The following is a 24,269-nucleotide window of genomic DNA, read 5'->3' as shown; positions in this document are numbered from 1 at the left end:
AGCGAAGGAGAGAGTTGAAAAAGAATGTCGCAGTTTTGCCCGAAAGGCGAAGTATCGATTGCTATAGCAGAATAGTAGACATCCGTACGAAGTAAGGATAGTAGTCTTATCAGCCGTATAAACTTGTAAGCATTCGTTTAGCAACTAAATTAACAAGCGTGGTATGACGCACGCACAGACGAACATGAACGCATCTCACTCGATGAGATGTCCATATAATTGCTATGGCAATAAAGTCCGATGGTAAGTAAAATACCCAGACATTTGTGAATGGCGACATAGGGTGTCGAGGTGACTACCACGTTGGGACATAGCTCAACGGGTAACGTTTTGTAAATGCCGTTGCAACACACTTTCCTGGCAGCATTGTAAGCTTTATCTCTCTCTCTCCCCTTCGCCCCTTCGCTGCCTCCACGATTAGCAGAAACCTTTCATTAAGGGTGATGGCTAACTGAAGCCTTGCATCCGATACGTTAAAGCTGCATCTTGGGTATCAGGTGCCGATATTATCCGCCTTGAGAGCTAGAGAGAGGAGACATCAATTTTATTTTACAAACGGCTTTTTGTCCGACTCGTCGTCGCTGGAAACAAGTTTTCACATGGGGCGTCGTGGTTGGGAAATTTCCTGGATATGCTGAATGAGCTTCAAGAGCACGTGCGGAATTATCCTGGTGGAGTTGGCCAACCATCGCACGCCAGGTGGAATGAATGGCAGCGAGCGTCATGGTAGTTGAATGTATGAGTAGGCACCGGAAGGGTTCGGGTCGACTGTCGTTTGCATGTCTCGCAGTCTAATTCGACGCTGTTTTCTGGACGAGCATAATGTAATGATTTCATTCATTCTTTTTAGTTTCCTCGCATCGTCAGTGGTTCTCAAGCATCGCTAGCCTACATTATTATCGGTATTGGCTCGTTGTGAGTCGTGTATGTTGATAAGAAAGGAATAGAGTGGAGAAACAGGAATCTATACTATTCAGATCCTGTGCTCTGCGCGACCATTCCTGGGGCAATACGCCCTGGGCCTTACCTGCCCGGTATCCGTTTATCGTGAGCGAGTTCATTTGCCTGTGTCCCCTCACTCCAGGATGACGTGAAGCGTGAAGAAGAAAAAAAATATGCACGGAATGTGGCGTGCATTTTTTTGCCCAGTGAAGATCACTTCAATTATACGGCTTTGCAACACCTGATTCACCTGCTATAGCTGCGTAGGTCCTACCAGAAGGGGGCTACTGTTTCTGTGAAGATGAGCCACAGAACTTCTACGCCACAAAGCTGGCCACACTCAACTGCGGCTTTCACATACATCTTAAAATAGCCAAAAGCAAGCTCCAGGCTCATCTTTGACGTGTGCATGCAGCCTTTTTAGTCCCGAAATAGCCAAGTGCTAATCACAAGGTTTCACAAATCACAGAATTCACAAATCTTTTCGTTCGTAAGCGCTCTTTACCATTGGTTGGTCACCTTAGCTAACTACTCGTATATGTCCGACGCCACGACTGTCTGGCAGATGCTCTTACAGAAAATTCTAGCGTAAGACTATTTTGTTAATGTGGGTACATCTTATCAACAGCATCAACTGTTTACCTACAAAGGCGTATTGATCCCGCAGTCTTATGGCTTCCTTCTCACTGTAGCAAAGTGGGCAATGTACTATACGATAGCACTGCTCGTTTAATCAACAGCAACTTTTCAGATCCACTCTCGATACCTTTATTTATAAATGATGTCTCAACTCTTGTGTATATATTTGCATGGCGCTCACAAAATGCAATATAACCAACTTGGACTTGTTCGTATACTATTGAGCCAAAGTTCGGTTTTCACTTACCTCAGCAGGCTGCATGGCTAATTCGCCTATTTCACCAAGCGTACCACGTGGCCTTGACAGGCGTGATCATGATTTGTCCACACCGTATTCGTCTAAAGGTTCTAAACTAGAAGTACTTTATATTAATGTCTTTATGCCTGAGGAAAAAAAACTGGTAAAAGCTCAGCGGTTAGAATTACCACTGTGCCATGCGTGCAATGTACCGGAGGACATAGCCCCTTTATCTGCTCTTGCACCCATTTTACATTGTGTAGGATTGTTCTAATATCCCTACTAAACGTACGAGCTGCGAGATGTGCATAAATCATTGACCAGCACCGCCTGTGCGTCCCGTACCATGAAGGCGCTTCTGACCTTCCTTCGAGGTATTCATTTCAACCAAATAGTCTGCGTGTCTGTGTCATTTCGTATGTGATCGCATTCATCTGTAGCGACATGCTAAGGAACGTCGCCAAAAAGAAACCAAAGGCCTCACTTCATTGCTCGCTTTCTGAGAGATCACTTTCAGTGAAGGTGATAGTCAAGATTGTCTTCCCTCCTATGAGGCGCCGCCCTCGGCATAGCGGCACACAAACGTGAGAGTATCCCTGAAAGTGATCGGCCAAACAAACGGACCCAGGCTGTCTCGCGAGACATACAATACCGACGACGACGACGAAGACGGGCAACGCAGGCGGCCGTGCCAGCCGGGGCCACCTGGTGTTCTTACGCCCCGCTGCACGTGCCCCGCGCACGAAGAGCGGGTGACCACCACCGGAGCAACTGCCACCTCGGGGCTCCGCAGCCAGCCCTGCAGCTGCCGTGAGGCCCCGGTCCCGCCGCCCGATCCTATGGCCTAAATCCGATTCCGACGCCAAGGTGAGCGCGTCCACGAAACCGTGGCCTCCGCTCGGCATGCGCGCCCGCGCTCGGGAATATTCACCGTGGTCGAGCGGTTCCCCGGGAAAGGAACGCCGGGGGCAGGCCCAGGGCTCGCATCCGCTTTCACGCTTACTGCGGGCTATTTTTTTCGCGCATGATCGTTTATCGTCCAGGTTTGCGCTTTTGCCGGTGTGCCTAGCATTATCTGTTCGCATCATGCGAGGCAAAATTAACGGAAATTAGAAAATGCCAGGAATTACCGACGTAGTGTGATGTGGTGCGTTAGTTTTTTAGCTATTTCAGCCCTGCGGTTACGGTTATGACGGGGCGCGCATTACCCTGGTGGCGGGAGAGCTGTTGTGCCGTTTCTTCTCGTCGAATAACAGTGCGCAGAAAGCAAGGGGCTCACGTAGAAGAGACATACACAGCCCTGTGTATGTCTCTTCTACGTGAGTCCCTTGTTTTTTGACGCGCTGTTACACGACGATCATGAATACCCAACTAGCCCAGACTTCAGCTCTAGTGAAGTCCATTTCTGCGGTTTGTAGCCCTAGACACGTCGTACTACTCGGTCAAAGACGCTATGCGATCAAAGGCGGAGGCGGCCAGTTGGACAGTCTGTGCGATTTAGAGACAGTTGTTGGCATTTTCGAGGAAGCTTATGTCGCCTAAAGTACTGCGCCCGCTGCTTTAGCTTAGTGGCTATGGCGCTGCCCTGATTAGCTAGAGGACGCGGGTTGAAGCTCGGCCACGGCGGCCGTGTTTCGATGCGACCGCGCGGGTGCAACGGATGACGAAATAAACAGAAAAATAATATTGCGGTCAATTCTATAAATTATTTATTGTAGTGATGTTCTTTTCCTTACACGATTGTACGCTTACGCCAACGACAGCGGTACTCGCCTATAGCTCGCCGAAGGCAAGTTCCACGCGGCTTTTGGGGGAGAACATGCGTAAAATACTTTGTAAGACGGAGACTACTAGGACGCGCTGAATTCATTTCGAGCGCCAACATGTACGCAACGCTATTACGATAATATATTGACGCTATTTTCAACATACCAAGTACAATCACACAAGAAGTTTCATAAAGCGTGCAAAAGAGAGAGGAAAAATTCGGAAACGTTGTGGAGACAAGTTCGTGCTAAGAAGTCTTTGCATCCAATGAGACGTCAGCGTACAAGTTTCGCAGGGAGCGACTACAAAATATCTGCTGTCACAATATACCATGCAATGGTTGCGACATGGCGCACTGCAGGCAAAATTTGACGACGCCTCCTATTCGGACAGCTGGGCTGCAGTAGCAGCAGCAGCGGCGGGGGGGTGCTGGTCACCTTATGGCCTCTCGCAACGCGGCCTTCAAGGAGCTGGTGCAGGGTCGCAGGAAGTCCTCTGAAATGATGAGTCCTTTGCCGCCCGACGCTGGCCTTGCGGAGCCTGAGGAGCAGCAGCCCAGCTGCTCCAAAGCGGCCAAGAAGAAGAAGAAAAAGCGGCCGCAGGACGAGGATGATCACGAGCAGGGGGGCGCCGAGGTTGAGCCCAAGGCGACGCGAGCCAAGTCACGCTCGCACGACTCCAAGGCCGAGCTCAAGAAAAAGGACCTGGAGCAGCAGAAGCAGGGGTTGGACGGGGCAGACAAGAAGGCCGAGTCGTTCATCGACCAGGCAGGGACCAGCGCAGCGGTACGTTGAACACTTTGTTCAATCCGCGGCCACAACCTGGCATCGTCTGTAGTTCGCTGAGCTGCAACGCTCTCGCTTTTACAGTTTTCCCGGGTTCAAACAGATGAGGATTATGCAATGAGCAGGACCCCGACGGGTCTGTCCACTTCGTCTTTAGATTCTGTAAGTAATCGGGAACTACAGACGATCCAGCGGGTGGTGTTACGACCCTAGCGCATTTTGTGGTTGGCTACCACAAACGTCCATCTCTCACTCCCAGAGCGCGTCCAAGAAAGTGGTTACCGACATTTGGATCAACCCCAAGGAGACGGTGAGCTGGAACCTCGATTCACTTGTCACGCTCAACGTTCTCGGTAGGGGCAGCTTCGGCATCGTCTACTTGGTGCGCCACCGCGTCAATAGGCAGCTGGCAGCACTCAAGTACATCCGAAAGAAGAACCAGAACCCAGAAAAGGTGAACCATTTGTTGTCTCTTAATGATGGAGGCGCCGAGTGTATCGGCGCTCCCTTTGCATCACGCGCGTAGCAACCGTGAAAGAAAACTATGTTCGGGAGTGGCGCTTTATAATGTTGCTTAGCGTGGGCCAACAGTTGGGCGTTAGGCGTAATTGGATCTCGTTTCTGTCACAGGAGCGAAAACGCGTCGAAGTGGAAAAGTCAGTCTGGGAGGCTGTCACGGACCATCCATACGTGGTCACATTTCGAGCTTACTTCGAAACGGCAAAAGGGTAAGATTAAATTAGTGTACAGTCTTTGTCAAAGGTTTCGAAGCCACACCGCGGTTGGCGGAAACTCGCAGGGCCACTTTGTGTTCTTAGCTCCCTAAAGCTAATGCATACGAGAAGTAGCTTCTCTCAAAGTTCTGCAGCGATTCCAGCATACGGCCTGACGACAGATCCACGGAAAGTAAGCGCCAGACCGATCGCGTGGTCCACGAAGAACATTATGACCTACAAGTGGCGCACAAGCGCAGTTACAGTGAATAATGCTACGAACATGGCTACGCATTGACCACTATTGCTTTGTTATTTTTGGAATTGCCTTGTAAAGTCCAGGGCATGACTACTGACTAAGGCAAACAAAAATCCGGCCACACTCGAGAAAACTGTTTAAAGGGAGACTAAGGAGAAAAATAAGCTACACTGTAAAATACGTACAATACTAGAACGGATGCTCCTATCGGGAGAAGAGGCTTGGTAAGCCGGAAAGAAAGCATGAACGAAAGACGGATGGCGCGGCTACCTTGAAGTGCGCTTAATTTTTCATCGCTCAAGATGGACTACGTTGTATTCTAAAGGAGGCAAATAGAGAACTTGGCAAGTTTTAAGAATTTTTACTGAGCCATAACAGAACCAATACGAAAAGATGCATTGACATTCGTCACGTCACACTGACGTGCGGCGTTAAGAGAAAAGACGGGGAATGCGGGAAATGGAAATTCAAGACGATGAGCAAAACGTGAACAAGGTGAATGCAGGAGCCAACGTTTCGACAAGTGGACTTGTCTTCTTCAAGGCGACATATGCTTTCCTCGCCACAGTATATATAGGTGGGGTTCTTCTAAACGGGAGGGGGCGTGAGGCGGGAGGACGCAGAAACGAGGGAAAATGTGTTAGCGTGTCGAATTGAGAGTAAAGGAACGCTGTGTACAAGGTCAAAGCCAGGACCCCACCCCAGTCTGTCAACACACGCGCGTTTGCCGGCGTGTCAAGGGCGTCTGACACGCCGGCTGAAAAAAAAAAAGAAGAAAGGAAGGACAGGGGAAAAGAAAAGGGGAGGGATACGCCAAGAAATCAAACTAAGTGTTGTTGCCTATAGCTTGAGGTTTAGCATAGCGAATAGATTCTAAAGCTCCCTTTGAAACGTTTATGCCTATTGGTTGCAATGTCTGAAACGTTTATGCCTATTGGTTGCAATGATTCATACCTTATCCATAAGTTCAAGACATTGCGACCAATAGGCATAAACGTTTCAAAGGGAGCTTTAGAATCTATTCGCTATGCTAAACCTCAAGCTATAGGCAACAACACTTAGTTTGATTTCTTGGCATATCCCTCCCCTTTTCCCCTTTCCTTCCTTTTTTTTTCAGCCGGAGTGTCAGACGCCCTTGACACGCCGGCTAACGCGCGTGCGTTGACAGACTGGGGTGGGGTCCTGGCTTTGACCTTGTACACAGCGTTCCTTTACTCTCAATTCGACACGCTAACATATTTTCCCTCGTTTCCGCGTCCTCCCGCCTCACGTCCCCTCCCCTTTAGAAGAACCCCACCTATATATACTGTGGCGAGGAAAGCATATGTCGCCTTGAAGAAGACAAGTCCACTTGTCGAAACGTTGGCTCCTGCATTCACTTTGTTCACGTTTTGCTCTGACGTACGGCGTTGCGGTTTTGGCACGTAATAAAAAGAATGGGAGTTTGGCCTTCATTTTTCATCTGATAACAGCCTTTACTGTGAAATTACTGAAACTTGGCTCTTTAAAGGATGCCTAAGCAGTCTTGATTTATGTTTCTTTTTAGTGTCCCTTAAAAGAAAAAGATGCTCCGGTTCTCCAAAAGGAGATTTGTTCACTTACATTACTTTCCTTTTTTTTTTCTTTTAAAGGCCGTTGTGACTTGGGAGCGATGTTTGTTTATATTGTTGCAGGAAGAAAGCAGGCCCACGAGTGTGAAATAATGTATATTTACAACTGGTGTACATGGCGTTCAGGCAACGGCCAGTCTTCGTCTTCCTCTAGTTCATGTCACCTTCTTCTTTCCCTTCAGCGTAAAAATATGTTTTAAAGGAACGACTGCCAAGTCCCATAACTTGCCAACCGAGGTAGTGTTCGGGCGTGAAGTTATGTAGTAGGATGTCTATGACGGTTACATTTCCCTCACCAATTTCATGTGTCACATAGGTAGAGTTTTCGATAGCAGGGAGCCATTTCTTGCTTTTGCGGGCAGGGAATCATACAGTGCAAACTTATTTGACGGCCAAGAGATGCAATAGCGGTGCGATCTATTGACTGCCTTTTCTGGGTGCACTGATGGTGCGGCTACTGCTAAGAAATGCATTTTGAAAAAATGAAATCAGGCTGATTCAGTTCATGTTACAGCACGAAAATGACGATCCTTAGCGTCAAAGTTCCGAAAATATCAGGCTTAATCCTCGTGTACAAAGTAGATACACTACAAATTCACGCCGTACGTCAGTTTTATATAATTTCAATTCTACAGCTGACAGACTGAGCATTGGGATATGCCCCTTCCCTCGTGCACGAAACGCTGTGATAGGTCAGAGAAGCTATACACATATTCGAAGCCAAAGAGTAAAATAATGCACGGAAAGGGCAACGGCAAAGATCCCTCCTCTGAGCTCATGGCATCACGCGACACTCCGTATGCGAGAGTTTCGGATTTATTTAGGCCACTCGAGGTCGTTTATCATGCGCTGTAACAAGAGTGGACCCTCGGCTGCTCGCGTTCCGGCTCGACCGCATAATGCCCGTTGCTGTTGGGGGAATACGTGGGTCCTGCGCCGACAGCGCTTGGACGGTGCCACGGAGCCCTCGGTCCATAGCGTAACCAGTGAATCGACCCAAACAGCAACCACCAGTGTGGCATTAAATTCCTCTGAATTGATTGCGCAATGCGTAGTAGATCTCATATTACCAGCGCATCTTTCGTGATCGTGTGTGAAAGAACACGGCAGAGTTCAGGAATAATATTTTTAATATAGCTAGCATGTGAATGAGTCCGTCGACTATGCGGCTAAGAGGCGGGTGCGTAGATATGACGTGCAATTCACTCCTGGAAGGGAGACATCCTTCCCTACTTTCGCTCGCTGCACGCAAAATGAAGCCCTGGTAGGCGAAACCACACATGGCGGCTTGTGGAGGGCCCACTTCCCGCCGCGCTTCAAGGAGAACGGGAACACTTTAAATGGAAACCAACGGCTGCAGATACGTGAGTGTTGAGCATACAACGTAACAGGCGTAAGTAACCTTCATTTAGCGGGTCATCAGAGCACAAAACATTTAGGACCATACAAAATTGATTTTTTATTTGGTGAAAAGTATTTGTTTGCCTCTGTGAGTAGCTATTATATAAAAGAAAGAAACGAAAAATAGAACTGAAGAAATATGCAAATGTCCAAGTAAAATTTCAACGAACAAGTTCCGAGAATTAAATTAGGGCGTCAGGTGGTTGTGGTGCAAGTAGTTCTCTGGATTCGCCATGCGAAACGCTTGTAGCAGCTTGGTCTCACACGCCAATTGGCGCAACTTGTCTTCTTGTCTTGGCGCACTGTGGGCGTCTTCACCAGCACTTTTCCAGTCGCCAACACAGCCTCTCGTCACTCGAGAGCCTGGATGGCGCTCTTTCGAGCCCGTTAAACAATTCTTCCAAATGTTTCCTGAACTACTGACTTTACTAGAAAGTGATAAGATTAATTTCACTTTAAAGGCGCTCCGAATGGCACTCCTGCATGCTGCAGTTTTCTGCGTTTCCGGGACTTCCTCTTTTGTCGATGTACGCGCGCGTATACGTGGGTGAGGAAACATCCTTTAAGGTGGGCCTTTCGTGCTTGACCACGCGTAAACTTATCTATTGCTTACCTTGAAAAATAAAGGCCTAATGGTAGTGGTGACTTTTATGTCGAATTACTGAATAGATGGCCTCACCCGCCACAGTGGCTTAGCGGCCATGGTGTTGCGATGCTAAGCACGAGGTCGCTGAATGAAGTCGTGGCCCCGGCGGCCGCATTTAGATGGAGGCGAAATGCAGAAACGCCCGTGTCGCGTTCGTTGGAGGGTACGTACAAGATCCCCTGGTGCTCAAAATCAATCCGGAGTCTCCCGCACTACGGCGTGAAACCGCAGAATTTATTCATTCATTCAATAGCTGGTGTCACGGCGCAACGGAAATGAGTGTTTTGTGAATGGTGGAAATGCAGTGTGCGTTGTAAGAGCAGTATCTTAAGGTCCCTTAAAATCGGTTTGGAGGAAACCTTGCGGCGGTTCAAGAATAAAATATTCCAAGAAAATAGGAGGAAATGTTCATATCCCATAAATTTTTCGCATACGCTTTAGCATGTGGCAAACACCACTTGTTCTATTCAAGTATATGTAAAACGTAGAAATGCTTTCGTGAGAATACTCGAGGGTCTATTTGAAGGAAATTGGTTGCACTTGAGAAACGTATATATAATTCTAGTGATTCTAGTGACTCTAAGCAAGCGGATTTTTGATTTATGGCATCAAAATTCTAAGAAAAATTTCCAAAAATTGGAGTGTTAAGAAAAATGAAGTGTGAAGTTCACAAATCGTTATTCTGCACCGAAAACAGATGTCGCAGTTCTGTAACTTGTATCGTTTATAATCGTCTCAAGTGGAAATGGTTAGGGTGAACGAATATTCGAAGTTTTTAATACGAATTGATTACTACAGAGGTACTATTAGTTCGTATTCGAAATGGAACTATTCGGTATTTTCGAATATTCTAAGCTGACCAAATATTCTGGAACAACCCAATGTTAAACTACAATTACTGTTCTTAGTCTGCTAAACAAAGTGTCGTAAATTATCAGGAGCCAGACAACGACAAACGTTTTCGAAGCAAAGCCTGAAATAAAAATGGATAATGCAAGCTTTATTTTCAGTTTCGCGGCGGAAGCCTATAGATGACAACCTGCGATTTTTTCTTGTAGTCTGTAATTTGGTTTTTTTTGGCAGACTTGTCGTGTAGTTGTTTTATCTGTTACGTAACAACCTGAGATGCCTTCATCGCAAGGGGCCCTTTTACGTGTGTCTACGGCACAGGAGCCTTTTAGCAGCTTTTTTTTTTTTTTTTTTTACACCGTTTCGGTACCATTTATCTGGCATTCTTCAAAAGCTAGCGATACAGGAGCCATTCTTGAAAACGTTGTTTGCAGCTAGGCTCTAAAGTTGTTTCGATATTAGTGCAGTTTCCTTAAGGAGTACTGATGCAAAAAATTTCGATCTGTTTTTTTATGCTTTAATAAGTAGCTAATGACTCAGTAATCACGGCACTCATTTACTTCAGAGGGTGACAGGTAATTATTTGGAGTCTTGCTTTTAGCGACCAGTCCAAATTTCGGCTTCAGAGAGCAACGATATGGGCCAGAGAAGGAACGTAAACACAGCTGGGCACGTGATCGCAAACACCTCTGACGTATGCTCTGACGCGCACGCCAGCGCGAGCTTCGTGTTGCTAGTTCGTCTGCTACGCCTCCACGTGCTTTGCGGTATCCTTGCCACCATTGTCGCCGTCGTTTTCATCGTCCAGCGGCGACGATTTCCTGCAGGCGAGGTCGCCGCCGTATTAGACGCGGACAATCACTTTCGATTCGACCCACTAGAAAGCAGCGATAAGGATATTGCGGCCGGCGATAGCGAGGACGAACCTCAAGACCCTCCCATCGGCCACGTTCAATGGTCAGTGCAGCGCAGTCAAGCTGATAGTTCGGGAAATCTGCGGACACGACAAAAACTACCGCTTAATTCTGCAGTTGTAGCGACACGGAGAGCTTCCCACTACAAGCAACAACTGAAAAGAAGAGCAGATGCAAGCAGCATGGCAGCCAACGAAAATTCCTGACGTAGCGTTTTTTCGGTTGTTTACAATCCTTCCGTGATGTCGATGTTAGGAGGTGCTGCGTTGGCTGCGTGCACGTACTTTAAAATTTATTTTGAATATGTTCTAAGCTATATTCGCTGTTTATATTTTGCAGACGATGCGTGTGTGCCCACATAAATCGATTGCACGCGTTATCTCCACTTCAAAATTTTGTGTCAGTTCTCCTTTAACGACAATCAGTGATATTGTGCTCAAAACTGATTATTTGACCCTGATGGTCATCTGTCCTTGCACTAGCCGCTACAAGCGGGGTACTTAACTATATAGGAAAATAAATATTCCGGTTTATTAAATATATGCGACTTCAATTGACTATTCGTTATTCGATGCTTACTATTCTTATTCTATTCGTATTCTAAAAAGTTGATATTAACTCACCTTTAGTAAATATGAATTTACAGCTTACTTGAAAATGCTACATTGTTCAGGAGAGTTTTTTCAAAATTCTTACATATTAGTGGTACGTTTCAGAGCGGTGTATAACAAGTCAATTTTGTCCACTTTAGATGTGTTATTATTGGGTGCACTTCCCAGGAGTATTATATCGTCTTTCATTGCTGAGTTAAACTTAACAGTTGAGTTATGTGAAATTTTGCAATATTCAACAATTTTCGTAAACATAATTGACACAATAATAAAAAAACAAATCTGTTAATTTGTGCAACATAAGGAATTGTGGCCACTTTCACGCAGAAATTGAACAGTGGCGCACAGCTCAGCAGACACGCCCATAAGACTGCGGCTTAAACTGGCTGCGTCAAGTTTAACGGCTGAGTGGTCACGTGACTAAAGAAAACTGAGCATGCGTGGAGGCGTGAATGCAATAAATGCACGGTGGTTACGAATTGGCAGTAACTCTGTAAAGCGACGTGACGCCTCACCATCGAGCGAGTATATATAACACGAGCTACCTTATCAAGCAGCGATCTCGCTGCCTTCTCCTTTCATCGAAATTCCTTAAATTTATCCACAATTTCAAAGGAGGGTCGCAAAGACTCATTTGAGAATTCACCTGAATAATCTATGACTATGAAATTTGTTTCCTGTGTTTAATGACCTGTTCCCTTTGTAAAGCTTTAAGTAACGCTGTAAAAGTGCCGTCACACTGTATAGTGTTTAGGGGCCCGTTTTTTAGAAAAATGAATTAAGGCGATACCCCCACGCCGAATTCCTCTTGACAATGGATAGATGTTTAGTTCTTGAGCACGGCGTGATAAAGAAAAGGAACGCGCAATGGAAGCGCGTGCTCTTCTTACTCTCATTGCAGTCATTGGCAGAAGTGTGCCGGCGCGAAGCACAGTGCCCTTTCGCGTATACGGCACGTCTCAATGTTCTGTCTGTCCTCCATTGCTGCTTCAGCATGCCGCTTGCGTTGTAAGCGGTGTTATCGTGTAGCATTCCCTCTAGTCTTGTCTCTGGATTTCCCAATACCTTAAAGGGCCCCTCACCAGGCCCCATAGCAAATTTTAGCTATACGCTGGAAGTTGTTACGTGTCCTCTAGGGAGCGTTCTGCCGCAATTTTTTTTTTTCAAATCGGCTCATTAATAGCCGAGATAGAAATATTTCAGTGCCACGAACCCATGATTTCAGCAGGCGGGCTCCACTGCCAAGCAAGACGCTCTCTCCACTCGCCCCGTCTAGCCTTCGCAAGGGAAATTCCTTCCCTGCGTTCTCCCATACCAGACCTTGAGGATCGCGTGACGCATACGTCACAGGCCCCGCCTTTATTTTTCTTCTTTTTGCTTTTTTTTTCCAGCGCTACGCATTCCCGCTGACGGCGTAGCGCGCGAGCTGTTGTCTCGTTCGCGCAGTGCCCAATTTTGCGCGCTGTGCACGAGGAAACATGACTAGCGGTATAATTCAGTGCTACACGAATACTGAGGCAGAACAAGCGGATCGCCGAGCATGATCACGCGCTAGAGCACGGTAGAAAATGGCATAGTTTAGGTACGTACGCACGTGACCGCACGACCGTGGGAACAAGCAGACGAAGCGGAAGTACATCTCTCTTTCTTCGGTGCTAAGTAAAAAAAAACACGCAGACATTCCGTTTGTGTGTTTATTATTTATCTAAACTTCAATTCGTCAATTCAAGCAACAGCTCGCAGAAATAACAGATGTTGTCTTGAATAATTCTCGAAGTCACGTGTCACCTCAAGCGACGTAACAGCGGACACGACTACGTAGGCGCAGGGGCACGACTACGTCACCGTCCGGCTTGGAGCGCGGCGGCCGCGAGAAGGAAAAACGGCGTTCGGTTTGAAATTTCAGGTCTTTCCACGGCGCGTAGCGATGTAATACTTTGCAGACACTATCGTTATCGCTCAATGTATGCTCTGCGCTTGTCAGCTCAAAATGGCCAGACCTGGTGAGGGGCCCTTTAACAGTATATAAACCGCAGAAGTTACTGTGCTTGCAAGTATTTCGTATTAGTGCTTTCTTCGCTGCCTATGCAACTTAGCCTAAACGCAAGAGGAACGAGCACATTTTGATAATTGGCCGCATCGCTGTTTGAGAGGCGCGTTCCCTCCTGGTGCACGCGGCTTCATTACGAGGTGACTGTCGCAGGTGGTGCTTCGTGATGGAGTACCTGCCTGAGGGCTCCATCCGCGACCTTGTGCGCAAGAAGGGCCCCTTCAAGGAGGAGACGGCCCGCCTGCTGTCGGCGCAGGTCGCCCTGGCTATCCAGCACGTACACGAGAAAGGCAAGAACCTAACAATGCTCGTTATGGCCGCGTTAGCAGGCACATTGAAAGTGAAGTGCTGTCATAGTTCCCTTCAGGTGCACGAAGTAGCACAATTTCACATTCCCGGATCGTTCGTGAAAAGGAAAAAGCACTTCTGAAAATATTTATACTTAGAACGTGTCGCGCATACCCTGAAGCACTTCTGATTGGACCTGAGCTGCAAGTTTGAGCAATATGCGCAAAGTGTTAAACGAGTTGGAAGGTAGGCGGCTGGGTGTTTGTTCTCGGCAGTTAATAGGTCGTCACGTAGTGGATTAGGATTGTTGTAATGCGAACCTTTCTTGGCGAACCCTTCCCTACTTTGCTGACTGTGGCTGCTTCTGCGGTCTTGTCATTCTTACAGTAGCTGGCACATAGAAAACAAACCATTTTTTTTGCCTGGTGGTCCGATCGAACGTCGGTCACCCAACACAATAACCCAAATCTCTAACCATTAAGTCCCAATCGCACGCCTTATCTAGCGCCAACGCCAAGTAGGTGTTTCAGACGACTGGCGCCTGCGTCACATCGCATAGCACGTGCGAGGAAAAGCGCATGGGCGCGTGTCAGTTGCCGTTTAACCACAGGCTATGGAAGGAAAGGACGAATAATCAGGAAGGAAGTGAAATGTAAGAGGGAGCATTACGTCACGCAGCCAGCTTTGGCAAGCGAACGCTCTGTGAAGCCACAGTGGTGGCCCAACACGTAACCTCTTGCGTCGAGATCACGGAGCAAGAATCGAGATTTGCTGAGGCGTTTGGTTCCCAGTAGATAAGCCAGCAGTTTTTATTCGGTGCTGCGCTTGTACAGCTGTCCTGCCATTGTTCTGCCCGCAGAGCGGGAGCACTAAAACCAACCATGCTGCTTTGATGTACGATCACGTGTTGGGTCACCAGGTTGGCTTCAATCGCATTGCGGTATGCTCCCTCCTATAGTTTTCCCTCCTCCATGCGAATCAACGTTACCCCTGCCTTTCGCGTCGTACTTCACTCCGCACATAACTCTCCTCACCATTCTGCCCTCTGGAGACATCAAACGTCACCTTCGTCCTCGTGCCTCAGTAGCCACATTGACATGAATGCGACAGTAGTGTGTCGGATTTCCTAGCGCATCACCGTAACACTGTGCGACAGCGTTTACATGCGGATAATTCCCCTTCGTCCAAAACCAGCCGGAGCCTGTTGCCGCCGCCGGTGAGTGGAGGAGAGCACAATTCTCAATTTTCCTCTCTCCTTCGATGCGATACGCCAGCGATTACATGAGCCACGTGAGTCGACTTGCCCGTCTCGGATCTACCCTCTGCCGCATTAATACGATACGCCTTCCTCGCGCATTACCGTCGTATACGTGGATGCGATGCTCCAGAATTCTGAACTTAACGTTACAGCGCAAACACCTAAGACGATCCACAAAAAGAAAGACAGCGCCAGTGTGTGTCGTGTCTTTCTTTTTGTGGATCGTCTTAGGTGTTTGCGCTGTAACGTTAAGTTCAGAATTATGTACCAACTAGGCCCAAACGAAGTGTTACTGATGCTCCAGAAATGTGATGCGATGCGACACTTGCCGCATTCATGTAAGTGCGGCTATTAGCCGCGTTTACATGAATGCGACAACTGGCGCATCGCATCGCATCACATCAACTTTCTAGCGCATCGCATCCATGTAAACGGGCCTAATGCGCTAGGAAATCGCGTCACATTATTGCGCCAGACCGAAGTGGATTGAGACGAGTAAGTCGACTTTCGCAATGCATGTTAACGCGATCGCATCGCATTAGGAATTCTGGGAAATTGAATGTGCTGCTGATCTGCTGCGCTCGCCGAGCTGCAGCGTGCATGGCTTGGCGCCGAACGCGTCTGAAAGCGCTGCTTTACCTTCTACGTCAGACGCTCGCCGAGCTGCGGCGTGGCGCCGGAAGCGTCTGATGCGCTGCTCTGCCTTTCGATGTGCGACACCGCGGGCGCCACCATCGCACCAAGGGTAATGCGCTACATGTAAACGCTGGCGCATCGCATTACTCGTGATGTGCTAGGAAAGGTGATGCGCTATTGGCGCATTCTGTCGCATTCATGTAAACGCGGCTAATGTTTCGGCGCTGGCCTTGTTCAGAGAACGTACTTATAAAACAGCGATAAGAGTGCTACATCACGACGAGTATTCAAAGAAAGAATTGATAAATTGTGTATAATTTTCTTTATGCTTGTGTTGTAGTTGTAACATTGTGAGATGAATCGAGCGATTCTATTCTGAACTAATTCTGGCACAGTGGTTAAATAAATGTAACGAGAGGACCATACTAAAGAAGGTAATTCAAGTTTAGGGCGAACAAATGTTAGATATGTTGACGTGCGCACATTAGTCAACGTCTTAGCAGGTTCGGCGTAAATAGCCCAACGACCGGGAGGCGTTGCCGCAAATGTTGATATGTGCAGTCCAGGAACGGTTTGATGTCAGGGTTACGCCTGGATATTTGAAAGAAGTAACTTCAGACACATAAATGTGATTAATATAGTATGAAAAGTTTGAATTGAAATGTTTGCGAGTGAAGGATATTACATTTATTTGGATTAAGCGACATTAACCATGTTTTGTCAATTGCTAATAAGGTCAAGTTCATTTTGAATTTTTACGTGGTCATTTGTACTAGTAGTGGCCTGGTAAATTATATAATCGTCTGTAAAAATCCGCACATGAGAAGACAGGTTATTCGGTAAGTCGTTATTATATATCAGAAAAAGCAGTGAACCGAGGACACCACCCTGCGGTACAGGAGAGGAAACGTAAGAGAGGGGGGAAATTATTAGCAATGGTGAACTGCTGCCGATTGGTAAGAAAGCTCAGGATCCAAGATAGCGTTAGTGAATCTAAGCAAAAAGAAGATATCTGACGTTCCTTGTTCTCTCATGGAGTCCACATTCTGTAATCTTGACAAAACTTATTAACGAATCGGAAATATTTAATCCGTTCTGCAGTTTTACGCTTCTCGTGTTTCTGAAGATGCGAGAAACGTTGGGAAACAAATTTCAATGGACATAATTTGTGCTTGAAAAGGATATTACCTCCCATTCTCATATTAGCATCTGGGGTTCACAAGATCCCGCTCTGCGGGTCACCTCTCTAAAGCATTGTAGCGTCGTGGAGATTGCAGTTGGCGCCAACCATAACACGTTCCACTGAGCTGCCCACATTTTAGTGCGCTGAGCAGCCAATGCCTGTCGTTTTTTACAGCTGCAGGCTGTTTACATGCGCCGTTCATTCTTTATTGCTTTCTCATGGCCGCAAGGTCATGGCGAATAATGGTTCCATTTATTTATTTTGTCACCTTAAGCACAGCTTGGCGAATGCGTCGTGCGAAATTACCCAGCCTGGAGGGTTCTTTACTACAGCATCTGGTCGAAAAGAAATGCATTCTCGTTTACTTAATTCGAACAAAAGTTGAAGGGGATGCATTTTGACTGCTCCAAGTTTTGAAGTAGGTCAAAATACCTGAATATGAGTCAGAATAGTACTCTCTTACGTCGACACTGCTACTGGAAATTGCAAAACAAGAAGTGATCACTGTGCCCATAGTATCTGTTGCTCACGTTGTCAAATCAACTGTAAATGTACGCCATCGAAGAAATGTCGCCCTATGAACATTTCTTAGTTTCTATGAACGGAATTGTCGGTGGCGTCACCTTTGACCACAATATCTTCGAGAATGCAAATAATTTATTACATAAAAAAAACAGTCGAAGCATAATCGTTCAGAAGCAACCTTTATTTGCAAGAGTGCATGCTAATAGAGGCGGGACGCTAATTTCATCAGTACGCTGTTTTACTGGTGCTGTTCTTTCTACCATGTATGGACATGTGTTATTTCACGATACACCTGCTGAGCACGAAAATACAAATGAAACGAAAACTGGGCCGCTCAACGAATAAATTGTCGGCCGTATCCTTTCGCCCTTTTCAGAATTTCCTGCAAACCTTCCACTTGTCTAGGAATCCGGCTGTCCTGCTATTTGCTCTGACCTATTTCGTACTTTTAAATTGTTCTTTTATTTTCCCAACGCAGGGTTCCTGCACCGTGACATCAGTTCCTCGAACGTGCTCATAGACAGCAGAGGAAATGCGAAGCTCATCGACTTTGGGCTCAGCCAGGTTGGGATATTATCTTTCTTTAGAGAGGTTGCTTAACTAAACGTCAATTTCGTTGATAAGCTGCTGCTTAAGGGTTACTGACATTGTATTTCTGAGTATTCATTTTTTTGCGTTAAATGAAAGTCCTAAACCTCTAAACACTAAGAAAAACAGGGAAATGCCTCAGAGGGTTGTTAATAACTTCATATCGCAGCTTTTCTACAGAAAGTCTCGGTTTCGTTTCCCAGGAGGATACTGTCTCGTGACGTCACCAACGCAGTCACGTGGGATCAGGACATTGCGCCGTGTTGTCACTCGCGCCGGCTCACTCGGTCGCCTCGTATGCTACTACTCGATGGGAGGACCGATGTAGCTGTATAGCAAACAATCGACCGAGCCGGATCAAGAGTCAACACTTCGTAATGTCCTGCTCCCACGCGATCGCATACTGTGTCGTGACGTCACGACACAATATTCTCCTGGGAAAAGAAATCGGAACTGGCTGTTGAGAAGCTACGTATTATAACAAAATATTGACGGCACTCTGAGGCCCGTCATTATATTTCAAAGGTTTGGAGATCTAAAACTTTAACGTAAGCAATCAATAATAGAAATATAGGGTCAGTACCCCTTTAACATATATTGTGGTGCTTTCACCTGCGTGAAAAAGGCACAGTGTGACCCTATAATTAATATCGGATTAAAGCTCCTCGGTATGTCTGAGAGGGCGTACATCCAAGGGTATGCGGACAAAACAAAACTAACTTACTGGGCTAAGTTGGAGCAGAGACACGTAGTACGATGCAACGTCCGATGCGACGTGCGATGCGCTTGAAAAGGTGGCCGCTCCGACTGTTGGAACCTGTCGGATCTCACTGGAAATTTGTTGGGTGCGGTGGTTAAGGCTAGCCGACGTCGGATCACAGTCGAAGTCGTCACATGTGTTTTCTGCTTTTCCCAGCAAGCACGTGCAAAAAATTGCGCAGCCGCCGTCAGACTTAACCAGAACAATCGGGACACATCTCTAGCTGCTAACCATTAGGAAACACAGGCTGTTAGGAGCAACGTACCATCTAAGACTTTGGAAGGAAGATGCACTAAGCTGGCACTGTCGGGGCACCAGAACCAGAAATATTCAGCACCATCTGCAGTAGAAACAAACAGGCTCTGAAGGCGCGTTCAGGTTAAGTAGGACGAAGGCTGTACATGAATTTCGACTCTTGATTTGCAAGCTGGAAGCTGACCTCTACAAGTACTAAATTCCTGTGTGACTTTGCCATAGTTAACTATGATGGCAATTTTGCTAATCTTTTCCCTGCAGCTGTCGCTAAAATTTAAAAGGAATGCTCCCATCACACCTATTCTGGCCCTCATATCACAAAACTCCTATTACGTATCCCTGACTGGCTATCGGCGCTGGAAACTGCTCGTTATCGCTTCGATTGCAATCTTTAGTGACGAGTGGCCATTTTTCTTTTGGACAATGAGCGAATGCTCTTAGAGAATTCTTGTGAATATGGGCCCTGATCCTTGGTGCCAATAAAGCATGAGATACAGAATTATCCATAAATGTGGCTGCAAGTTTCATTGAGTACTATTTTCATTAGGTACTATTCCACGTTTTCTTGTGGAATAGACTAAAGTAGTGTTTAAACGAACCCCCTATAAAAGAAGTCACGTGCCTAAGCTATGCCGCTACTCCTGACGTAACTATTCAAGATGGCTCTAAGCTCTCAAATATCGTTAAACATTGCTGTTCCAACATAACACAAACGTCATAAAATTAGCGGTGGAGATTTTAATACAAGGTTCCCTACTTAACGTACCTAAAAATAGCGCCACCTACGCCATGAAATTGAAAGCGTCCACAAGAAAGACAGCACTGATAAAGTAAGAACAGCGTGTTCGAAATTTGACACCCAGAACACGAAAACATCAATTTCTGAATGTGCCTGAAATGTCAAATACTCAGTCGACATCACTGTGCACGTTTCAGCAAGGCAACGCAGCTCTTTTTCGTATTACGCCTAAATCAAGATTGTATTCGACTTCACGATGAACTGTGAAAAGGAGCTCTGAAGTATGGCCACCGTAACCTTCCTATCTCATTTAAGTCAGAGTGAATGTAAAAAACAAAATTCATTCTTTGGCCTCCCAATGTCGCCTATGTTATTAGAAGTGTGTCGTGCAGTTTGTGTCGCCTACTAAAAACGATTTGTATGGGGTTTAATTTAGACATTCTTTATGGGGTTCGATTCTCCACCCACAGTAATAAGTAGACTGCGAACGCGATGTGGTCAAAGGTGCAGCCATATTCACTACTCAGTTGTGGGTGGAGAACTCGCTCACTGAACCACTTCATAGGGAGCGTCTACACAGTGCGCAGTTCAATTCGAAGCTGCATGTGGCAAACCAGTTCTGTGGAAGACTGGAAGGTGTCAGAAGGTTCAGGAAATATAAAATTGTCATCTACCCGACAGCAGCACGAAGATTAAAAGGAAACAACATGGATTTCTCAGTGTGGGTTTCTGGGAAAGAAGGCTCCACAGTTGAAAAAAAAAGTTGTCCTGTTTCAGGGATCGAACCCGGCACCGACGCCTTTCCGGAGCGGTCACACTGTGAGAAACCAGTACTTGGGTTTCTTTATAGCTTCGTGCTACTGTAGGGTCGATGACAATATTTCCTTTCATCGAAGCTCCATTCTTAGGTACATAAGTAACTGAGCTTTCGCGTATTTCTGCATTCCGAAAAACATTCCTTTTCAGGTGTAGCTAAGATGTTGCAGTAACTAAGTGTTACATTCGCTTAATAAGTCCAACCCATAACATGCACTGAAATCTGGAACAGTGCTTGTACCGCTCTTGCATGATGCTGCATGCCTTCTTAGTGGAAACACGCTTTTTCGAACCTTAGCTTTGCCAAATGTGCAGCTTCGGAGCAACTCTGACCACGTGAACTTAAAAAAAAAAAATTAACGCGCACGCATGAACGTTTATTTTTTGAAGTTTAGTACTGGTCGTGGCTGTTAGGAATCCAACACGTGACCTCGCGCTCTCCAGCAGGACGCTATAGCTATTGAGCCACTGGGGCACGCAAGTGAGGAACTGGGCGCATGCAGTTCACCATTAGAATTTGCGATAGCTGCGCCATTCCTGCAGGCATGATCAAGTCTGGCTCTACGAAGTATACTCTGATAATGTGTGGAGGAAGAACAGCGTATCGAAGCGGCATAATATAGTAGCAGAGTATCATCAGCTCCGGCGGGCACGCACTTTCCCTATGCTATCTTTTGCAGAATCCCGCTTTCTTTAAATAAATGGCTGGAACGCTTCAGAACCCTGTATTTATTTCTATTAACCATTGACGCACATCCCTGTGAATGCCTAACGATGCCTAAGCTGGAACCGCATGGTGCGTTTTTCGCGAGCGAAAAACGCGACGGGCGGCAAACGCCCGCGTGGCCGCCGACGCGCGAGCACCCGTACGAAAACAAGGAGCGGCGCTTTCGCGCCGCGTTTTCCGGTTTGCCAGACAACATAACTCTCAACCACATGTATTGTCTCTGTTACCGCATATATAATATGCCCTTAAACTTACAGAACACTACAGTAAAATAATCTGAGTGTAATTAGACAGCGACATTTCTTTCCGAAGTGTATTTATCAAGCTTAATTTCAAGCAGCAATATTGCGTGCGAAACTGCGACTATGTACCTTCCGCATGCTGAGAAGCCGCTGCTTGTTTACAACTTCACATATAAAAAGGAGGGTCGGCCGCTCACTACCGAGCAGAAGAGGCGATTGCTACTATTAAGGGGGACGCTGATACTGAAGCAAGAAAAAATGCGGGTCAGGAGGTACATGTGGGTGCGGCCTGCCTGGTTGAGAAGAGAGCGAGCACCATACACTGGTAATATTATTAGCAAATTGTCTTGCCAGTATTAGCGATGAGACGCGACGCTTCTCCACTTTAGTTATTAGGGCCTCGTTGAAGGTTGCTTTGTTCATTTTAGGTGAACACGATGCGCGAACCAACACGATGTGCGAACGAAATCATGGTAGCACATGTTTTCCTTGACGCGCGCGCCAGTTCTGCCGAGAAAAAAAAAATTCTGCCAAGGAGGTTCCGTCGAGATGCGCAGAGCAGGGCCATCTGGTGACAAAAAAAAAACCAAAATGCCACGTGACCAAATGCCACGTGACTTACCTGAACTCTGATTGGTGGACGCGCCGCGCGACACGTTTTTAACTACTCCGAGCAGCAGCACGCGGCGGCGCGATTTCGTGACGGAACATGCTGGGCACGCGTCAAAATGACGCGCGCGTCCCACCATCCGCGCGTCAATCGCGCCTGAAATCTCGCCATGCGGTTCCGCCTTAACACTGCGATTTCTCTTATCGTTATGAATACATCGTTGTAGGCGGCGCAAAGTACGAGTTTTGACCAGGGGCGGATAAAGGGTAGCTCCAGGAGGGTTTAATCAAAGCCTATACATAGCCATGCAGGATGGACGATCAATACTGTCCGCATTTTCTGAAAGGCCAGCATGTTTCGGGCCAGGGCCAGCGCTCTGGATCCGCCAGTGCTTTTGACCTTTCTGGATCATCTAGTTTTTCTTTGTACACAAAACGTAGGAGATTTTTAGCATTAAAGTCAGTTGGAGGCTAGCGCCATAGTTGTGAACCCCTCGTGTCTTCGTCCACATTGCACTACCTCTAACCATGAAATTTTTAAGGCAGTAATTGAATGAACAGCAACTAGAGTCCAGTTAGACAACTTCGCTAACTAAAGTCTATAGCTGATTTCTTGGATATAAACTCATTTCAGCCTGCGAATGTCTCTCAGAGATGTCCCTCAGGATGAACTGACGCAACATATGTTTCGAAGTACCTGTCAGTGAGTGGCTGTACTAGAACTAGAGGCTAAAACATATATCAAACACAGGGTTTGTTCAGTACGTGAAACATTAGCAATTTTCTTGCCAACTTACAGGAGCTTTAAAGCGTTTATCTAGAAAATAGTGATTAAGCTTGTACCGACCAATAAACCTGCGCCTTCCATTCCCTTGAGACCTGTGCAGTGTGAAGCCAATCTAGTTCTGAGAACGACGTTGGCCGCTTGTATACTGTCAAGAAAGGTGGTGCGCGAGGACACCGGCCTCTTTAAAGAAATTGGCTAGCAGCGTGTTCCAGGGGAGGGGGGTAATAAATTATCTGCCTCCCATGATGACGTTCACGCATCGCTTTATTTATACATCCACGTTGACAGGCTCTAGCGATGCCGTCTGTTTTAGTCTTGCCGATTGATATTTTTGGCAGATAACAGGAAGGCTTGAAGGGATCAATAGCGGTCGCTGGAGCTAACGTTTCGTCATTATATTCGTCAGGGCTTTCTCTCAGGGAAAGCAGCTGCTTCCCTGATGCAGACGAGTCCACTTGAGCACAATAATGTCAAAAACACGTCAGTTGACCGCGTGCAGTCGACGTGCTGTAAAGCTGAACCAAGACAGTAGTCTGTGGTGTGTTACGAATGACGGTGATAATTCCTCAGCTTTTTGAATAAGTTGTTCCTATTTTTCTTTTCTATGTAGATTGGCACTGAAGCCTGGTGTCGGTGTGGCTCTTTGGCCTACATGGCACCAGAGGTCATCAGACAGGAGCTTTATGGTAAGCACTACATAAGAGTCACACCTGCTGTGGTGGCGCACTTGCCCAACTTTTGTTATCCAACGAATGCTTGGTTCTTTACTATCAAGTGACGTCTCAGCGCCATAGTGTCAACGTTCGGTCAGATATGCGCAGATCAACGTCGCTGTTTTCTCTCAATTAACATTTAAGTAACCGAGCGTGCATCCAAAAGAAAAATATGTAGTAGAAAGACGTCCAAATAATGGACCTGAGTAAATTGAAGAAGATTGCTTTAAAACTTTCTCATTTCGACCGGTTCACTGCGGCAACTACTCGATGATCGTGGCAGCAACATTCCTGCGCCACGTTATTGACGTTGTTGGCGCAATTGAGACCGCCACGAAGATTCTATCTTGACTCATTGCACTTCAGCGTTTCTCGCTAAAGTCGAGATGTGTGTGAGACGCTATGAATGGTTCGGTGTCATTTGTTATTACTCTATATAAAGATGTCCACGTAATTTCTATGCATAGAAGAGGAGTTTATAATCGAGTCTTCTGAGCAACCTTTGTGTTGTTGAAGCTCTGATCTTCGTTCAATATTGCAATGTCATTTTCACTTTAATATTCACGTGCAAACATCATCCAAGGTTTGTACTTCCGATGGTCGGTTGCTGAGTGCCAACCGACGAGAAGTTCAAGCCCCCTGTGTGAATGCCGTCCAATGCAAACAACCCCTATTGGCACTTTCTTCAGAAGTTGAAATATCCAGCGCAGAAAACATTT

At 46.6% G+C, this 24,269-nt stretch overlaps 2 protein-coding genes across 2 annotated transcripts in view; one reads left to right on the top strand and one right to left on the bottom strand.

Annotated features, from left to right (window-relative positions):
- LOC142565916 (uncharacterized) overlaps positions 1-24,269 on the bottom strand; it is a 55,041-nt gene that overhangs the window by 19,144 nt on the left and 11,628 nt on the right. Inside the window, exon 2 of the transcript XR_012824915.1 lies at positions 10,529-10,670. The gene's annotated coding sequence lies outside the window, so the exon portion shown is untranslated. Of the gene's footprint in view, positions 10,671-24,269 lie in introns of the transcript that reaches the window.
- The window catches only part of LOC142565920 (protein kinase C iota type-like), a 41,888-nt gene continuing 20,092 nt past the window's right edge, over positions 2,474-24,269 (top strand). Inside the window, exons 1-7 of the mRNA XM_075676524.1 lie at positions 2,474-2,686; positions 3,948-4,371; positions 4,631-4,825; positions 5,002-5,099; positions 13,578-13,714; positions 17,793-17,878; positions 23,448-23,523. Coding sequence (XP_075532639.1) covers positions 4,027-4,371; positions 4,631-4,825; positions 5,002-5,099; positions 13,578-13,714; positions 17,793-17,878; positions 23,448-23,523 — 937 coding nt within the window. The 5' untranslated portion in view covers positions 2,474-2,686; positions 3,948-4,026. The remainder of the gene's footprint in view (positions 2,687-3,947; positions 4,372-4,630; positions 4,826-5,001; positions 5,100-13,577; positions 13,715-17,792; positions 17,879-23,447; positions 23,524-24,269) is intronic.

Source organism: Dermacentor variabilis, unplaced genomic scaffold (assembly GCF_050947875.1).
Source record: "Dermacentor variabilis isolate Ectoservices unplaced genomic scaffold, ASM5094787v1 scaffold_12, whole genome shotgun sequence".
Taxonomy (NCBI): domain Eukaryota; kingdom Metazoa; phylum Arthropoda; class Arachnida; order Ixodida; family Ixodidae; genus Dermacentor; species Dermacentor variabilis.
This window is presented reverse-complemented; position numbering and strand designations above follow the sequence as displayed.